General features: G+C 39.4%; 1 protein-coding gene across 2 annotated transcripts in view; it reads right to left on the bottom strand.

Annotated features, from left to right (window-relative positions):
* brf1b (BRF1 RNA polymerase III transcription initiation factor subunit b) overlaps positions 1-18,549 on the bottom strand; it is a 58,797-nt gene that overhangs the window by 11,098 nt on the left and 29,150 nt on the right. For both annotated transcript variants that reach the window (XM_046836040.1, XM_046836041.1), the window contains exons 11-16: positions 18,325-18,417; positions 17,804-18,106; positions 9,079-9,140; positions 8,759-8,840; positions 5,916-5,968; positions 5,080-5,348 (exon numbers count right to left, since the gene is read on the bottom strand). In XM_046836040.1, coding sequence (XP_046691996.1) covers positions 5,080-5,348; positions 5,916-5,968; positions 8,759-8,840; positions 9,079-9,140; positions 17,804-18,106; positions 18,325-18,417 — 862 coding nt within the window. The remainder of the gene's footprint in view (positions 1-5,079; positions 5,349-5,915; positions 5,969-8,758; positions 8,841-9,078; positions 9,141-17,803; positions 18,107-18,324; positions 18,418-18,549) is intronic.

Raw genomic sequence — 18,549 nt, 5'->3', positions numbered from 1 at the left:
TGGGGTGCAGTCAGCATTCAAATTAATCTCAAAGGTGTTTAATAGGGTTGAGCTCATTGCAAGCCACTTAAGATCTACCACTTCAACCATATATTTATGAATTTTGCTTTATGCACAGGGGAATTGTCATGCTGGGACAGCTTTGGTCCTCTAGGTGGAGTGAAGGAAAAATGTAATGCTACTGCATCCAAGGACATCCTACACAATTGTCAGAGTTGGGAAGTAATAAAGTACAAATACTTAGATACTGTACTTAAGTAGATTTTTCTGGTATCAATACTTTACACTATTTATTTTTCAGACAACTTTTTACTTTCACTCACTAAATTTTTTTTACACAAAAATCTGTGCTTTCTACTTCTTACATTTCAAACCAAGACTCGTTACTTTAGTTTTAAACTATTTGGTGACATGATCAATATTTTTTCTTCTCATTGCGCCGTTTTCTGCCCACCAACCCATTTCTTGTCATTGTGCAGCTTTTTCAATCCACAGCTGGACATTATTTCCTGGCTCTCACACACCACAGGTGTAGATTAGTGTAAACATGACTGAGAACAGAGACATTCCTGATCACCTGATCATCATCATCTTTTCTTTGCTTATGTTCTATATGATGGTTGTTCAGCCTGAATACATTCATTAGATTACAACATTTTACATATGTTTGTATTAATATGTTAATATGATGTAAGGTCCAGTTACCAGCATGACACTGAAACAGGTAGTTTTAATGGCTACTTGTCAGAACCCAAACTTCTTTACTTTAACTTGAGTGAAAAAGTGTCTTTTAAAAACATGAGTATCTGTATGTCTGCTTGAGTGAATGATGTGTGTACTTTTGTCATATCTGCCTCTGACACTGTGGTAACAGTTTGGAGAAGAATCACATATGGCTAAAAGGTGTCCCAATACTTTTGTCCATACAGTGTGCATGTGAAAACTGCATTGGATTAATAAACTTAATGTGACCTCATACAGTCATAATGCTTAGGCAGAATACTCTGATGGTCAGTACAGATTGATGGTATTAATTATTAAACCAGTTCAACAAAGCATGGAAATAAATGTGCCACATCTCATTTGCTTGAAATGTGCAGACTACATCTGGTGTAGTGCTTTACTTAACTGTTAATACATCTAAACAAAGTACTGATCGAGGTTATATATAAGAGCCAAGATGCACACTTGCCATAACTTTTCCCAGACTTTGATAAGCTGCAGTGTGACATAAACCAAACCTTTTAAGTAGATGCTGTGAGTGTAGACACAGTGATTCACAGAGGCATCGTTAAATGTCTAAAAAAAACCACGCGCTATCTTTCTCTCTTTGAAGCAAGACAATTAACGTGTTCCTCTGGATGTGCAGGGATACATGTAGAGCAGAGCTGAATAAAAGACCGATCATGAAAAACGTGGACTGAAAATGCCGCCACCTGCCAAAAAAAGGCTGAGATCCGCTGGCTCTCGATCGTACGCTGACACACATACATTCAAAAACATGCACTACAGGGACTGTTAAAACCACCCTGCCTTCGAGTGAACAAACAGTGTGGGGGAGTAAATATGCCCTAAACTGATCACACAAAGAATCTGACATGGTGCAGGGTGGCTGTAAAGGAAGTACCAATTTTCTCTTCGTGTGTGGCTGTGCAGCTTCGAAACTGCACTTCGCTGTCATCATGATGCCCTTTGTTGCATTTGGTCAGAACAACAACGAAAACCCAAAGTGCAGAAGAGTACAGAGGATCGTTCTTACCACCTCCGCTCATGTCAGCGAATGTATGCGTTCTTGATGCCACCAAGAGACATAAGCCTCCATTAACAGACAAGGTCTAGCCTGGCTTAGTGGAGAAGGAGAGTGGGAGAGGGCTCCTGCTGAGACAGCTTGAGCAATGTGAAATGTGACTGACTCAACCTCCCTCAGCACCTAAAGAGCAGATGGAACAACGAGCCGAGAAAGCTCAAAGGGTTTTACAAGATGGCCATTTGATGCTACAGTGCTAACTGTCCGCTACGTGCCTAACCTGCTACTGAACCAAGCCATTTAATCATTGCTGAGCGGTGGAGGAATATGTACTTTAAATTGAAATGCATAAGTGAAATCAAAATAAACATTGGGGATCCCACAAAGCATTAATGAAATACAATTTTCTAGTCATTAGCCAGAATTTATTGTTTCACAAATAATCCATTTAGGGGCTTGTAAAGTTGCTTATATGTTGCTTTCATTACCTGATTAGCTTTTTTGGCAATCGGGTCATTGGTCACCATGTAACAAATTTACAATCTACAGGTTTATATTTCCCTGAGAATCCTGCTTTAAAAAAGTACCACATTCAGCTGTTATGAAGGACGCAGTTCCCATCAGCAGGCAGTGGCTCCCTGACTCCTACCATCATGCGTCCTCCAGACTAGCAGACCACATCCCACTCCCACTAATAAATCACATCCCTACACAATAGAAGACTCTATGTTGTGAAATCTGGTCCGAAGTCTTTTGGGTCAGAGGCGAGGCATGAAATCACCATGAGAAAAAAAAAATGGCCTGGACATTAGGCATGACCACAAAACCTTTAGTTTAGCTAGTTAAGCTAGTTACAAGCGTCACTCTACTAGTGTCCCTTCGTTTTTGAAATCCATGCTAATCTGGATTTCTTCCTGCCGCTTCAAGAGGAATTTTCTTGCACATTATCCTTTACATGCTGGCTATAGAGGTTTTGTTGAGGGGAGGGCAAAGCCTTTAGAGACATAATCTGTCACAGTCTCAAAGGCCACGCTGTCTGTCTCTGGCTCAACATGACCAGACTGGAAGAAACCCAGTCACCCTTCTTTCTGCTCTGGTTACTAGGGAAGTTGCTTCAAGGACCTGGTGACGTAGAGCTTCGACCACATTAACCATGGGGCCATGTTCCACTATTGGTTGCTTGGAAATGATGTCTGTGTTTAATGACTGAAAGCTTATTGCTGAATCTGCTGTTATGGAGAGATGAGTAGCCAAACCCATAACACACGATGAGCAGTGCTGGAGAAAAAGCTCGAGTTGACTGGAAACAATGACATTAGCTATAGTAAATGTTGCATTTCCACTGAGAATAAGCAGCCTCTTTAACAAGCCTGGGAAATGCATCAGGATAACTCTGTATTTTGGTCATTCAGAGCTCTGTCAAGTGACATCAATCCCATGTGAATGTAATGCAAAGCTAACTGAAGAAAAAAAAAGCAAACACACGTTTTTCTGGCCTTAGTCTAATATATCCTTCTATCTTGTTATTAGGCAAGAAAGCTACAAATAGCATAGCATTTAAAACTCTCAGCTGTGTTACTCTGGCTGTGATTTCAAAGCAGGAGGAGGTACTGTAACATCAAGATCAGACAAGCTTCACACAGCACTCTGGGAGGAGACACGTCTGGATGCGTTGTCATTCACTTTGAGTTACGTGCATAGAGGACCCATAAGCAGGTCCTCCTGCCTCAACAAGTTCAAATTTGCACTTCAAAAGTTGAACTCTGTGACTACTAAAGGCTCAGAACCTTTACAGCGAATAGATGGAGGACTGAAAGACAAAAAGGAAGCAAAAGAAAGAAAAAATGCAGTTCTCTTCCTGGAGAAGTGCTTTTCCTATCTCTGTTAGTATGGAGGTCATGTAGTGGGCTTGGTTTGGCAGCCTGTGTGTGTGTGTGTGTGTGTGTGTGTGTGTGTGTGTGTGTGTGGGTGATAGATGATGGAGTTAAAACAGTGTGTCTGCTTCCTTGCTGAACCAACAGAGAGGTGTGGGGTCATTCAGTTTAAGGAACCATGTAAGGAACGATTTGTATATACAAAAACAGATTTTGTCTCTTTGCTCATAGTCTGCCAAATAAACACTCAAAATAAATAAGCAAAGGTTAAGAAAAGTAATGTATTAACATTAAGTTGATGCAAATTAGATTCTTGAGTGGCAGATACGAAGCAAGAGGTTTAAGCTCTTTCAACACTTTATTCTTGCCAAGGCAAAAAAAATGAAGAAAATAGTTTGTGTTTTGTTAGTAAACCATGGCTTACACTGTCTGGTATAAGAAATTAAAGCACTAAGGCCAAATTGCCCCCCCCACGACAGCTCATTAAATGTTTTCCCATGCTCCAGCAGGAGGGAAATGAAACGTTTTCACTCAACCAAAGCTGTAACTAAATTAGAGTTTATTGTCAAATTTGTTCCACGTGCCATCCGTGACATTATTTAATACTTTTTAATAAGCCTCAGCCAGTCAGTAACAGGGGACTAAATTGATTTTGCATTATATCTGTTTTTAATAGCGAAAATGTTTTTGTTTTTTTGGACAAAGAACTTGTATTAAAACCTCAAAGCAGGAATTGATCAATATTAATTAGCTACAGAAAACAAATTCTGAAAAAAAATAAAAAAATTGGTTAATAAATATATGCTCGAAAATATATAAAAAATATTTTCGAGAGGTGTTTTTCTATGTATCGTTTACTGTATTCTAGCATGAAATGTAGAATGAAATTAATTGCTTCTGCAAAATGACCTCTACGGCAGTTCATATTTATGATTCTCCTTGACAAAAATGAAATTAGTAAAACATTATTTATAAAACAAACCTAAAAAATATCAAAATTTCACACAAAAACTAAAAGTCTGTCTGATGCAGATTCATTACTTTTCTTACAGAGACATTTTGGAGCTCCAGAGAACTATTAATTGGAGAAGAAGCAAGTTCAGAGAAAGCACCGCAGGGTGCCAGGTGACAGCAAACAGAAAAGACTGGCAAAGAATTGATGACGAGGCCTCTCCTGGTGGAAAAGACTCTGAAGGTCAGCCAAAGCGAGACAAAATTATATAGACGAACCAGGAAAAAAGTACCCTATCAAGGACTGTGAGAACCTTTCGATCTTCTTTTGTCAGAGGTACAAAAGAGGTTTTTCTGAACTTAAAGAAAAAGCTGCACCGCTATAGAAGGGCAGTTGCAGACAATAAGGGAAAGCTCCTTCAGTACAAATGAAGCCATTACTGCATAAAACAGCAATCACTAAACAGCTTGCTTGGTTGAAAGGAAACTCTCGATGTTAATTCTCACCTTTTCCCCATAAGGCTGGCAGGCTTGGCCAGACCCAGATTGCTCTTGTTGGGCTGTTTCTTGCGGCGGGTGAGCTTCTTACGTCCAGGGACTATAGCAGACACTTCCTCTGTCGTATGTGCCGGGCTGCTGCTGCCTTTGCTGTTCAGGTCTCGCAGCACATCGTAATTGATTTTGCTCGAAATCTTCTTTTGTTCCAACATCTTCTCTATTGCTTCTCCTGCAGTGCTGGCCCGAATAGGCTCTCGGCGTTTGGACGATTTCTTCGGCTGCCCAGTCGCAAAGAGAGAGAAATTAGACAAGCTGGGAAGGACAAAGCTCAGAACTGAAAAATATATAAAGAATCAGTACTGAAAAGCTGCTCTGCTCTACTCTGACTTACTAAAACACAGATACGTGTTACACCTTTGCCAAGCATAGATAAGGTTCTGAGTCCAAAGTATATATTTATTAACAGAAATTACCTCCACACTGTCCCTCGTGGGACCAGCGGAAAATTACGTGAACCTCATACATGGCCGAATGCAGCCTTTAGAAGTGATTCAGCTTGTCAATCATCTAAAAAAATGTTATCTAAAAAAATAAACAGAGTTTATGTCTGAGAGCGGAGCAAATCCCAGACCGCTCTGACTTCTGTGGGCTTGGTTCTCAGCATCATATTAGAGGTCCAGGGGTCCAAATATTAACATAAAGAGGTTAAGTAAAAACAGCACAGGGAGTCTGAGCTGAAACAAGAGGTGCAGCTTGGTTCAAATGGAACGTGTGTAGATCCCAGGGACAGGGATATGTTTAAGAACCCAGGGACAAGGACCTTGGATTACTGTTGACACACTCACCTTCTCCTTATAAATTCCTTGCTCTTTCTCCCTAGCTATCCTCTCTTCTTTTTCTGAAAAGACCAGAACAAATATAAATCAGAGGATTTGTTGGAGACTTCACCCGAAAAAAAATAAAAAAATAAACGAAGGAAAAATAAATACAATGGAGTTAGGAGACATTACACTATAATAAGAGTAGATACAGTAATAAATGATGTATTTATATTTTTAAAAGAAAATAACAGGCAGTAATCCATCTAAACCACCAAAATGTTTAATTTTAATTTCTTTTCTAATTTTAAATTTCTCATTTAGAAAAACATTTTTTGGAGCATTAGTCTTGTTATAGCACTGTATGTACACTGATCAGAAATAACTTTATGACCACTGACAGGTGAAGTGATTAACACTGATTATCTCTTAATCATGGCAATTGTTAGTGAGTGGGATCAAAGTTGACGTGTTAGAAGCAGGAAAAATGTGAAAGCATAAGGGGTTTGATAAGAGCCAAATTGTGGTGTCTAGACGACTGGGTCAGAGCAAAACTGCAGCTCTTGTGGGATGTTCCCAGTCTGCATTGGTCAGTATCTATTAAAAGTGCTCCAAGGAAGGAACAGTGGTGAACCGGGCGGTCAAGACTCATTGATGCACGTGGGGAGTGAAGACTGGCCCGTGTGGTCCGATCCAACAAACGAGCTCCTGTAGCTCAAATTGCTGAAGAAGTTAATGCTGTTAATGCTCGATTGGTCAAAACTGTTTTAGCAGAAAAAAGGGACCAACACAATATTAAGGAGGTGATCATAAAGTTATGCCTGATCAGTGGTCATAATGTTATGTCAGTGTATTAAGTATTATACAACAGTTAGTTCTGGACCATGTGACTATATTTACTATAACCTCTGTTGCTAGTTCCAAACCATTATTAGAGTAGTGTTAGTGATCATCAGTGGAAAAATAAAACATAATATCCTAAACTAGCATAAAATATGAAAACATTTGGTTATTCTGAATGTCAACATTAAGTGATTACCTACAGCACTCACCTAGCAAGCTTGATATTTCTTAAGAATTAAATGATATATAAAATATACACCGATTTTTTGGCACTGTTATTGGATAAAAAAAGGTTATAAGAATGCCAATTTATTAAGGTAACATCTCACAAAGTTGTAATATAATCACATTTATCCTAAGCACATTAAATAACCTTTAATATGTTTTTCTATAACGCTGGATGAAATCAGAAAATACACTGCAAAGTATTTGATACCACTCAATCTATCTAAATCCTCTGAGGTTCCAGGTCAACCTATCTATAATAAACTCTCCATTTCAGCACACTCCACGCATTTTTTATTTATTTAATAATTTAGACCTTTAGAATCACTTTTTTTGCCAAAATGTTTTTTTTTTTCCTTTGACCATTAACCCGTGTTTCTGTCGAAGTTCCAGTAGTGTGTAAACTCCAGATGTTTATTTTTATGGTCAGATAAAAGAAAAAATCTTTCTTCTAGCATGCCTTCCCAACAGATTGCTGGAATGTCTAACTCTAGGCTTGGTGACCCCAACATGCCACCATCTTCTATTTATCTCCATCTGTGATCCTTGGAGAAGACTTTTGCCTCTTTCACCTAAATCCTTCTTACTGTGTGTGGGTCTGGTTGTTTTAAACTTCTTAATTAATCAGTGGATATGAACATTTTAGGGAATGTAGACATTTTTATAGCCGCTGAATTATGTATGAAGGTCAACACACGTTCAGCTTATTTCATTTGTGCACTCTTTAATTGTCCACGTGCCGATTTACGACTAACGGAATTTGGCCTCTGAGTCACCATGTATTTATATGCTATTGAAACAAGATATTACAACTGACCAATTGGAACATGATTTAATTATGTTCATAAACTATTCCATTGTCAATATTTGTGAAACATTCACTATATGGACAAAAGGTTGTGGACACCTGACCGTAAAATTTGTATGTGCTTTTTAAACATCCCATTCCACATTTAGTCTGTTATAATCTCCATTCTTCTGGGAAGATGAATGAACACTAGATTCTGGTGTGTACTCAGGAAGATTTGTGCTCATTCAGCCACAAATCTGAGTAATGTCAGGTATGTCAGGTAGTAATGCCTGGGGTGTTCAAATATAACCCAAAAGTGTTCAAGAGAGATGCGGTCGGAGATCTATAGCAGGCCACTCCAGCGCTTCCACTCCAACCCATGTGAACTATAAAGTCATGAAGTTCGCTTTGTGCACAGGGGCATTCTCAAAATGTAATGCTACCATCTCCAAAGACATCCTAAAGATTTGTGTGCCTCCACCTTTGTGGTATCAGTTCGAGGAAGAACAGAATAATCCTGGAAATGTCAGGTGTCCCAGTATTTTTGTCCATAGTGTATGACTCATTCAATGCATATTTAATGCAGTTTTTTCCTACGATGAATTCAGTCCAATCGATTATTAGATTATGATGAAAATGATCAAGTTTGCTAAAAGCATTTGCTTTGACAGCAGGGTACACTCATATGTGCCATAAAAAGGCTTTCTGCTACTCCTACAGGGATGTACTGAATTAAACTTAAGTGTAATGAAGCAGGTTTTATCTAAGATTTATTCATGTTTGAATACTTGAAGAAATGAAATATCCTGAAATTTGATTTGCAATTTGCTCACAGGTACTCGTTCACTTTTCCAAATGGGCAACAAATCCTTTCACTTCATTAAGCTCTATTTTAATCCCAGACGTTTCCCTTCTCTGGGCGTCGCACCCGCTGGGTTGATAGCCATCTGTACTGCGATAATCGAGTGAGTGTTAATGAATGCGTTAAGCACATCTTTTTTGTTCCCCTTACCTTTCTGCTCCCTTAGATACTCTTCATTTTGCATCATCCACAGCTTCGTCTTAGCCTGCACCTCCTTCTCATTGAGAATGTACTGCACCGGGGAGAGCACACAGTTGATAAGGGGTAATGCTAAACATCAAGACTGCAAGATCTCATATCGTTCACTAATGAGCTGATTAACACGGAGAGCGTTCAGGCAAACAGCTTTGTGAACATGCATTACAGCATCACCATCTAACAGGCTGTAAGTGCTTAGAGACAGGAGTGGCAATGGGAATGTTTCATGTGATATTGAAAAGATCTCTTTCATTTCTCTTCATAGGACAAACCTTTTCGATCTCGTCCTCATCGATGCCTTCCAGATTAAGCTCGCCATTATCTGTCTTGTCCTCTGCAGGCAGATGAGAAAAAAAAAAAAACGGCATGCATTAGTTAATGCCCTAAAGAAACATGAACTCATTTGAAATTCTACTGCATGATTTGTTATTCTGCTTCATTTGCTATTTTATAATTAACATTGCTCACAATGATGTATTGCATCATGATCACTTATGATGCTACTCTAACAGTTACTTATGCTAAATCCCCTTTCACTAAGCAGCTCTCTTTCAACATCTATGGAATGCCATTTTAGTCACAATTATCTCAATATAGCCACAATATAAATAATAAAATGAGTAAATGCAACAATACACCTATTAATGAGTCAACAACTGAAATAATACTATCCTCATTATTTTATTATTTCATCAAAAACATCTTCATGAAGAATTTAGCCACATTTTACAGTTTCCTATTTAATAATAATAGCATGTATGTATCAAAACACTTCATTTCTTAATACAAGTAGCCATGATATAAAAGATATAAACCTGTTGTAAAATAATCTTTAGCTGGTTATAGAAATCATGTTAGGTTGAATCACACTACCCTGCTGTTGTAGTTTCCTTTAGCAGCACAACACCATCATGTTTCATTAGCTGCTGTTTTAATAATGACATAGAGACTTATACTTCTTGTAGTTTCACCGTCCTAGATTTAATAAATATGTGACCATGCAGTGTAACCTCGGGCGAATATGATTAGAGGTTAGCTGATTGTCAATTTATGTTCGCAAGCATAAAGAGGACAGATCATGGGCTAACCTCAATCCTTTAAGCAGTACCAACTTTACCCTTTTGCAAGGCACAAGTGAAAGGTATCACTGGGCAGATGACAGATGACATTTATAAAAAAAAAAAAAAAAAGCAGGCAGCGTCTGTTTATCTGGTCTTCTGGGCAAGCTTTTCCATTAACCCGGCAAATGCCCTGGAGCATGATTTAGTGATTATCACCAGGCCACATGAGCAGGGAAGATAATTCAGCCTAATGCCTAATTTTTAAATGAAACAGAATCATCTTCTTGCTTGGCTGGAGGCCGGGGAAGACAACAAAAGAGTGGAAGACACCGAATTCCAGTCCTAATTAGACCTCCATTTCATTAAGTAGCAGCATCACTTATGTGCAGCTCTGTCAATAACACATGCTCCTGCCAGCTCTGTTCGGTAATTACCCGTCATAGACATTATTATTATTATTATAATTATTCAACATCTATAATGGGGGAATCTGAAAAAAAAAAAAACATTTCCTACAGTCTCATATGAACAAAAACCTTGTAACTAAATGCATCTGAATGACCAGAATGCACTTATAAGCTAATTTTAGATCACCGATTTACTGTTTAAAGAATTGGGGAAGCCACAAATCAATGATCCCTGAACGATCACGGTGGATTGTTTAACCCTGTTGGAAACTGATCCGATCCAGCATCGGTCAAATACCAACGGTATGTAACTGAATTGGTGCACCCACACAAATATCCCTGTGCATTGTATTGAGGATATCGCCACTACAGAAGAATCATATTCAAAACCTGTGCAACCTGCATGTGGAAGAAGAAAATAATTCCTATAAATAGATTTTTACCTGCAGTTGAAATGATACAGAGCTAATCTCCGGTGGAGAATCTGCAGTTCAGCACCGCACGGCACATTCGGTTTAAGCAGGTGAGTCTTTTTTGTGACAGAAAAGGCTTCTTCCCTGATAATTAAGAGCGGCGAGAGGAGCATGAGGGGCCGACCTGCGATATTGCTGTGAATTAAATGAGTCTCTGCAGATCAGGATTTCTGCAGATGTTCATTATCTAAACTAGGAGTTGCTTGGACTATGACCGACACCACACACACACACACACACACACACACACACACACACACACACAAAAGACTAAAAAGAAAGCAGCAGCTCCTAAGAAGAACTGATTCTACATGTGGGATGAAGACAGAAATTGGGTCAGAGTCTGTCAGAAAACGTATATTTCCTTTCTTGTTTGCGTCGAGTCGGAGACGTTTTACATTCTGACTGTAAGAGACTAGAGACACACAGAAAAAAAGCTGTCAAAAGCCTGCAGTTGTTCTTTGAACACAGGCACGCAATCTTAATCTAACACTTTTAATAAAACAGCCTGAAACTTCCAAAACCCACTATCAGGAATATCTCACCAGAAATCCGCTAATGTCAGCTAAAGGTCCTGCTCTTGTGCAGAACGGCTACAGCGACCTGTCAATGCAGATCCATTCGACACTCCACTGTCTGCATACATTTTCACTTTTGTAACATGATAAGCACTGTGCAATGTTATCAGCACCTACAGCTTCCTTGACACAGCAGAGCGAGTCATTATCAGCTGCTGACGGACTCTGACAAGGTTAAAGGTGAGGAATGATTCCTGAAACCATATTTTAACAAACAAGATGCTCACTGTGATGATTGAGGTGAAAATTTGACCTGAATTTTCAAACCAGGCCAATAAACCCATTAAAAGGGTGATGAAATCAGTGGACAAGTATGAGGCCTGGGGTACATTTCCAATTCATCCCATAGGTCTTCAGAAGGGTTGAGGTCAAAGCTCTATAGCAGGCCCCTTAAGATATTTTACACCAACCTATGTATGACATCATGAAGCTGGCATTGTACACATGGGCATTGTCATACCGGAACAGATTTTGCTCTCCTAGTTTAAGTGGGTGGAAAATGTATTGCTACTGCATCCAAAGACAATTGTGTACCTCCAAGGTTGTGGTTACAGTTTGGAGAAGAGCCACATATGACTGGAAAAGTCAGGTGCCCTGTTAATGTTGTCTATTTAGTGTATGTTTAAGCTACAACTAACACACGCTGCTTTGAAAACCATTGCCTGCTGGAATTCACAAACCAGTGCCGAAGCTCCCCACGTGCATCAATGAGCCTCGGCTGGCTGTCGTAGCCGGTTCACCACTGTTCCTTTCTTGGAGCACTGTTGATAGATACTGAGTACTGCAGACCGGGAAAATCCCACAAGAGCTGCAGTTTTGGAGATGCTCTGACGCAGTTGTCTAGCCGTCACAATTTGGCCCTCGTCAGACTCGCACAAATCCTTACACTTGCCCATTTTTCCTGCTTCTAACACGTCAACTTTGAGGACAAAATGTTCACTTCCTGCCTAAAACATCCCTCCCACTAACAGGTGTCATGATGAAGAGATAATGTGTTATTAACGTCACCTGTCAGTGGTCATAATGTTATAATGTCATAAATGTATATAAGGACACAGGGGTTGATTAGCATTTAAAAATGTCAGATGGCCTTTTCGGAATCAGAACCATGTAGTAACACTTGTTAGAGCACATGTGCTAGAAGATTATGATCATATGCTTGTTATATTTAATGAAATTACTCTCTATATGTAATTTAAATGCATTAGCCACCCCTTAGTCAGCTTCTAAGCTACTAAAAGATCCTGGGTAGAAAGGTAGAGCTTTTAGTTCTGCTAAAAATTTGTATAAATATATATATATATAAATTGTCTACATTCCTTCTACTCGTTTTTAACACCTCAGATTTTTTTCTGTAGGTAAGCAAATTTCTCATATATTTAAAAAATGTCTGTCTTTGACAAGCTGTCAGTGGCAACCTTACTCAAGCATGGCCTGGTGCACGCACGCCGGAGTACGCGACAGGGCTTGCCGCGGCTGTCACATATCAAACTCGACAGAGCAAATCACCGCAGCTCCTTACAGCAACTGCACAGCCACAGCTGAGAGAACAGAATGAAGGAAACAGCACGGTACAATTAGGCTTCTTTTCTGCAGCAGATTAGAGTTAGCCGGGGGCTGCTGAATAGCATCCATACTCACAAACCTGAAGGTCATCCACATGCCTCCACAGCAGCCTCGTAGAGCGAGAGCAACCTGGAGAAATGCAGCCATCATTACAACAAGCAGTGGGAACGGCTGAATTAGGCCCATAACCATGTCATTTTTTTGTGCTGTATGTAATAAAAAGTTACACAAGAAGAGACAGAAAACTGCTACTTGCAGCTGGGGGATATGTTTACACAACAGCAAACATGCTGTGCATGAGAAGATATGGAGAAGAAACTCCAAAGATGGAAGCTTGAATCATGGAAATTCAGCATGTTTATTTATTTATTTATTTTTTTGAAGAGCCTAATATGCCTGTGAACTGTAAACTAGCATAATTCAAATTGCATAATGAGTCATGTGAATCATTTATGCAAATAAACAAGATAAGTTTGATGCGAAATGACACAGAGATAAACTAGGCACTCAGGCTAAGCGCTTCTGCTGAAACACAGAAATTAGCCTACTCAGAAAGTCGCTATTTATAGCACTGGTTGGGAAAGAAATAAAAACAACGATGGAGTGATACAAATACAATAAAATCTCAAGCTCATATCAAAACGGATCATGAAATCTACAGTTAAAGCTCAGGCTTTAGTCTGGGATTCTGCAATATAGCAGTCCGACCTCACAAACCCCCTTCCACCCTCGCTGCTCGTTCCCACTGTTTGTGCTGTAGAGCCAAAAGGGTATATGAGATAAAATGTGTGTAAATGTCACGGCTTGGCTACTGCATACTGTTTATCAAAATCCATCCTCGGAGAAAAAGGCAATGTACTCACACACACACACACACACACACACACACACACACACACACACACACACACATACCAATGTCCCAGCAGTACACTCTATCCCTATGTCTGTGAGGAACTATTAATATCCACAGTTCATTTTTAACAACACTTCCACTCTGGTGCAGAAAAATGATGGCTAACATATTTTCATGTCTGTCAATTATTCTTCTTGTAAAACTGGCAACCTTTTTTTTTTTTTGGAAGAAAAAAAACCACTTCTCCGCGACGATGATGGAGTTTATGGATACTAGTGAGATATTTAAATGGTGTCACTGATTCAGCCATACAGGAAACATGATTAGAAACCAAGCACCACCTTTCTAACATTAGTATGCTAAATGATAGCAGCTACATAAGGGGAACTTTAGAATACTGCTGTAATGGGATCAAGAGGAAAAAAATAAATTCTCAGTATCCCTCAGCAAATTTACATTGTCAATCATTTCAATCCACCCCTAAAAATTTAAGCATTGCAAAGGACTTAGGAGGGTTTAGCTGTTTTTAGTTATGTATTTACTTTTTTTTTCAAAAATCCCCATGCTGAATGTCATCCTCTGAAAGTTTACAGAATCTAGCTGTCATCTCCGGTGACACGTTCTCCCTTCCTTGGCTGCACTTTCTCTTTCTGCCTCTCCCTTTACCTCAGGCCATTGGTCCATCACTCTGAATCATGTGCAGTTGCCAGCATTCATGGCAGCCAATAGACTGGTATTTTACCCACAAAGGCACGAGAAGAGGTAGCCCAGGCTTTTGGCAAGAAAAGCGCATCCACCAAATGAGGTAGATGAAGTGTATGTGTGTGTGTGTGTGTGTGTGTGTGTGTGTGTGTGTGTGTGTGTGTGTGTGTGTGGGTGTGGGTGTGGGGGGAATCGCAGAGTCACGCTCACTCAGCAGAAGGATGAAACTGCACAGCACTACGATTTGTGAAACCTGTCAGACGCGAGAGCTTCAGCGTCTGAAAGCTGCAGCTACAATTCCCTTACGGAAACAACAGGCCAATGCCGGAATAATAATGTAAAATCAATGCGAGTGCCGAAATGACTCTTGCAGCTTGGTCGCTTCTGGTAACTGCTGATCTGATGAACAGATAATGCGCATTGAATGCGTTCTAAATTGTGCCGAGGATTACTGTCTTTGGAAGCTCTCCGTATCCAAATCCTGTCTGATTTCAATTATTTGTCAAGAATTTAATGTGTGAGTTTTTCCTATCAGTCTGCACTGCCTTTTAGAAGGCAGGGTTCAATGAAGGTTCTTAGAACCATAACTAAATGACCTATAGAAGGATTTCCTCAGTACTTGTTACTAGGGTTTTGGACATATTCACGCATGACGATGCCTTGTTTAGACCCATTATACTCATTAATATATCAAACAAGATCTGATGTTTGGAGGTAAAAAAACTATTTTGATTACATGAGCATGAACTACTTACAACCCTTTTCTGGGCTAAAAGTGTCCTGCCAGTCAGAAATCGAGCTGCTTAAAATAGACACTGATGAGAAGAAGGGAAGGAGGCTATGGGACTAAGAGTGCTTTCTTCCTTGCTGTGCCTGTGATGAAGGGTGTGAAAGACAGACAGAGAGAAAGAGTGAGAAAAAAAGAGAGAGAGAGAGGGAGAGAAAGTGAAGTGCCACACACTGCTGTTTGTTCTGTCACTCTCACTTTCAAAAATTCACACAGGCACATTTAAACGCTCCCTTTTCCAATCCTCAGCTCACACTTTCTCCACCTGTGTCTATCCACCATTTTCACTTTCTCCAATCTCAACAATGCGACAGTCAGTCTCTATTTCCTGACCTTTTTTTTTTCCACAATCCTTATCCATGCTCTGCAGGTGAAACTCTCCCCCCTCCACCATCTCTTCATGATAATCCACACAAATCATTATGCAAGTGTCTGCGAGAGCCGAGATTTTGCAGTCTGCTGCGCATTTTGTTATTATTGTTGTGAGGAGGTGGATTCGTTCCTGCGGAGGAGATGGCAATAAAGCTGTGTTTACCAGAGACTCTAAGAGGCTTTTGCTACTGCAAAGTCATCAGCCTCCCCTTTACAAAGGACGAGAAATGATGGGGAATAATATTGGCTTGCAGCCACTCAGTGAAAATCCCATAAACTCCCTTCGTCACCGGCATCAGCAGATAGTTCCAGTCTGTATCACAGCTGTGCACCTTCGTCACGCCTCTCATAACAGCCCCGGGGGCGACCAGCAAAAAGTCAATACCAAAATCCAGGTCAATGACAGGGCAAAGATCAATGGTGGGGTCAAAAGGCAGAAAGAAAATAGTGTAAATTTGAACGGCCTGCAGGTGCTGAGTGCTGAGACCAACACAGTATTGCTTGGCTAAGCAGACTGTATAGGATTTTTAGGTGTTAGCAAAGAGCGCATTAATAAATGATGGATATATCAACACTTTAGAGCCCTCTTTCCAAACAACACATCAGCCATAAGCACATTACTTCAAGGTTAATGTTCTTTGAGCAGAACATGCTTTTAATTACAATCCTAACTAAGTCAAGATCAATTTCATTGATGTTTTGTGTATCGATACTAGCTAATGTGCTGTACCTATTAGTGTACTGACAACATATGATAATTAAATACCACTCATTTATGTATTGATTTACTCTTGTCTAATCACGCGAAATACACGTGAGCCCGGCATGACTGAAAAGCAAAAGACCTGTATGATGTGTTAAATATTTAATCCTCCAGCCCATGCATTTCTTCTGTTCATTTTTATATTTTTTTTTTTCTGATGCACTTTTTCCACTTATTCATTTTTCATAATAAATACAGTGCTTGCCAAAAAAAAAAAAAAAAGTCACCACCTGGATTTAACTAAGCAAATAGGTGAGAGCCTCCCCTTGGATAATTACTGCATGGATGATTATGTTTGAGCTGGGTTAGGGTCATAAACTCATATATATATCATTAGATTTTTTTTTTGACAAAAAAATATATGTATATATATTCACAACAACAAACTCAATAAAAACGTCAAGACTGCAGCAGAAGATCATAAACTCATATATATCATTAGATTTATTTTTTTTGACAAAAAATATATGAATATATGTTTTCTACTACTGTAACCACTATTTCATACTTTTTTAATCAAGCCTGTAGCCCATTCATTAAAGCACTAATGATACAAAATGTTAAATTATAGATTTTACGTCAGGCTTTTTGGTTAATGTTACATACCAGATGGAACAGATAGAGAATTTGCTAAAAAAAAAAATGCATCCCTTATATGCTATCATTGTTATTACTAAAGATTATAAGACAACCCTAAAAAGAATATGTGGTAATACTTGAGGAAAAAAGACTTTATTTCAGTCCTGAGAGTCCTGCCTGAAGGACTATAGGTCGGTCAGATCAGTAGAGAGTGCATTGATTAGCTGTATTGATTAGGCTAATTCCTGCTTCCAGTGGTTTTGACTTTCCCACACTGTGAAGGACTGTAAAATGAACTCTAATTGTTTTCAAGAAATGCAGACCATTTGCCTCCAGACGTTCCTGACGATTACGTCTGAATGAAAACTGAAGCACGAAATAAAATAAGAAAAACTCTTTAAGAAGTGAGAGAAATAAATGATACATATTAGATGAAGCAAGGTAAAGCAGTTAAATCCAGACTACCAGAACAAATCCAGAAGAAGTACCCATGTTTTGTAAATGTGAGCAATGTACAATAAAAAGCTAATACTAAATTAAAAAAAATGCTTGTCAAACGTGAACTACTGTACACTGTACATAGTCATATCAAAAGAAAGTTTATGAGTTGTAATATATAACATTATTTCACGTTAATTGATTTGGATTATGACTCTATCTCTAATGAGCTTGGGGTTCTCTATTTATTATGAAGCATACAATGGGGACAACAAAACAAATTAACAGAGTGTTTTGTGACTAGTGCAGCTGTAGGTCATCTTATCCATCATAATCAAATTAGTATTTAAAAACAGTTACATAACTCAAAAAAAAAAAACACAGCATGTGGGACACTAATACTTCATCCACTCACCATCCTCCCCCTCGTCTGTCAGGCAATGGCGGATAGAGTCTGTGAGGCCAAGGCTGGCAGCGCTAGGAAGTGGCCCAAGCAGTGAAGTCAGTGGCACATGAGTGGAGCCACTGGGCAGCTCTGCTGTTTCTTTACCCTGCTCCTGTGCCTCTGTGCCCCCCTGAGGTCCCTGTGCCAGTTCAGGTAACACCTGGTTCATGAAGTCCTCATGGAGGTGCTGAGCTGCCGCCTCTATCTCCTCATCTTCCGTGTCCTCATCTCCTGCCAGGTCCGACCCCAGAGACACACTGCCATCGCTGGTGTCTAACAAAGAGACAGGAGGGATTTGCAAATGTAATCATGAGGAGCAAACATACTTCCTCTTCAAGTTAATTTACAACTGATTGCGGCTACCAAATGACACACTAATTACAACTAAATAAACAAACAGTTTGTAATACTTGAAATAAAAACAAGAAAATACTTAAAAATATATATTTACATTTACAGAAATAAACACCCAAACTCAGCGAACACAGTACCTTCTTGCACATACATGGCATAGATTCCTCTCAGTTTAGGCCTGCTGTTCTCCAGTTCAGTCTCGATCTCATCCCGATAGGAACTGATCTCACCTAGAGACAAGCAAATGCACCGCATCTCAATCACAACACTGCCTCTGGCAAACTACACCACTTCTCGGATTAACTCAAACCATAGCATTGCACTTTTTCTCAACATGATCTTGAAGGCATTTGAAATACTAT

This window comes from Silurus meridionalis, chromosome 23, assembly GCF_014805685.1.
Source record: "Silurus meridionalis isolate SWU-2019-XX chromosome 23, ASM1480568v1, whole genome shotgun sequence".
NCBI classification, from domain to species: domain Eukaryota; kingdom Metazoa; phylum Chordata; class Actinopteri; order Siluriformes; family Siluridae; genus Silurus; species Silurus meridionalis.
Note: the sequence above shows the minus strand (reverse complement) of the source record. Positions and strands in the feature narration are given on the sequence as shown.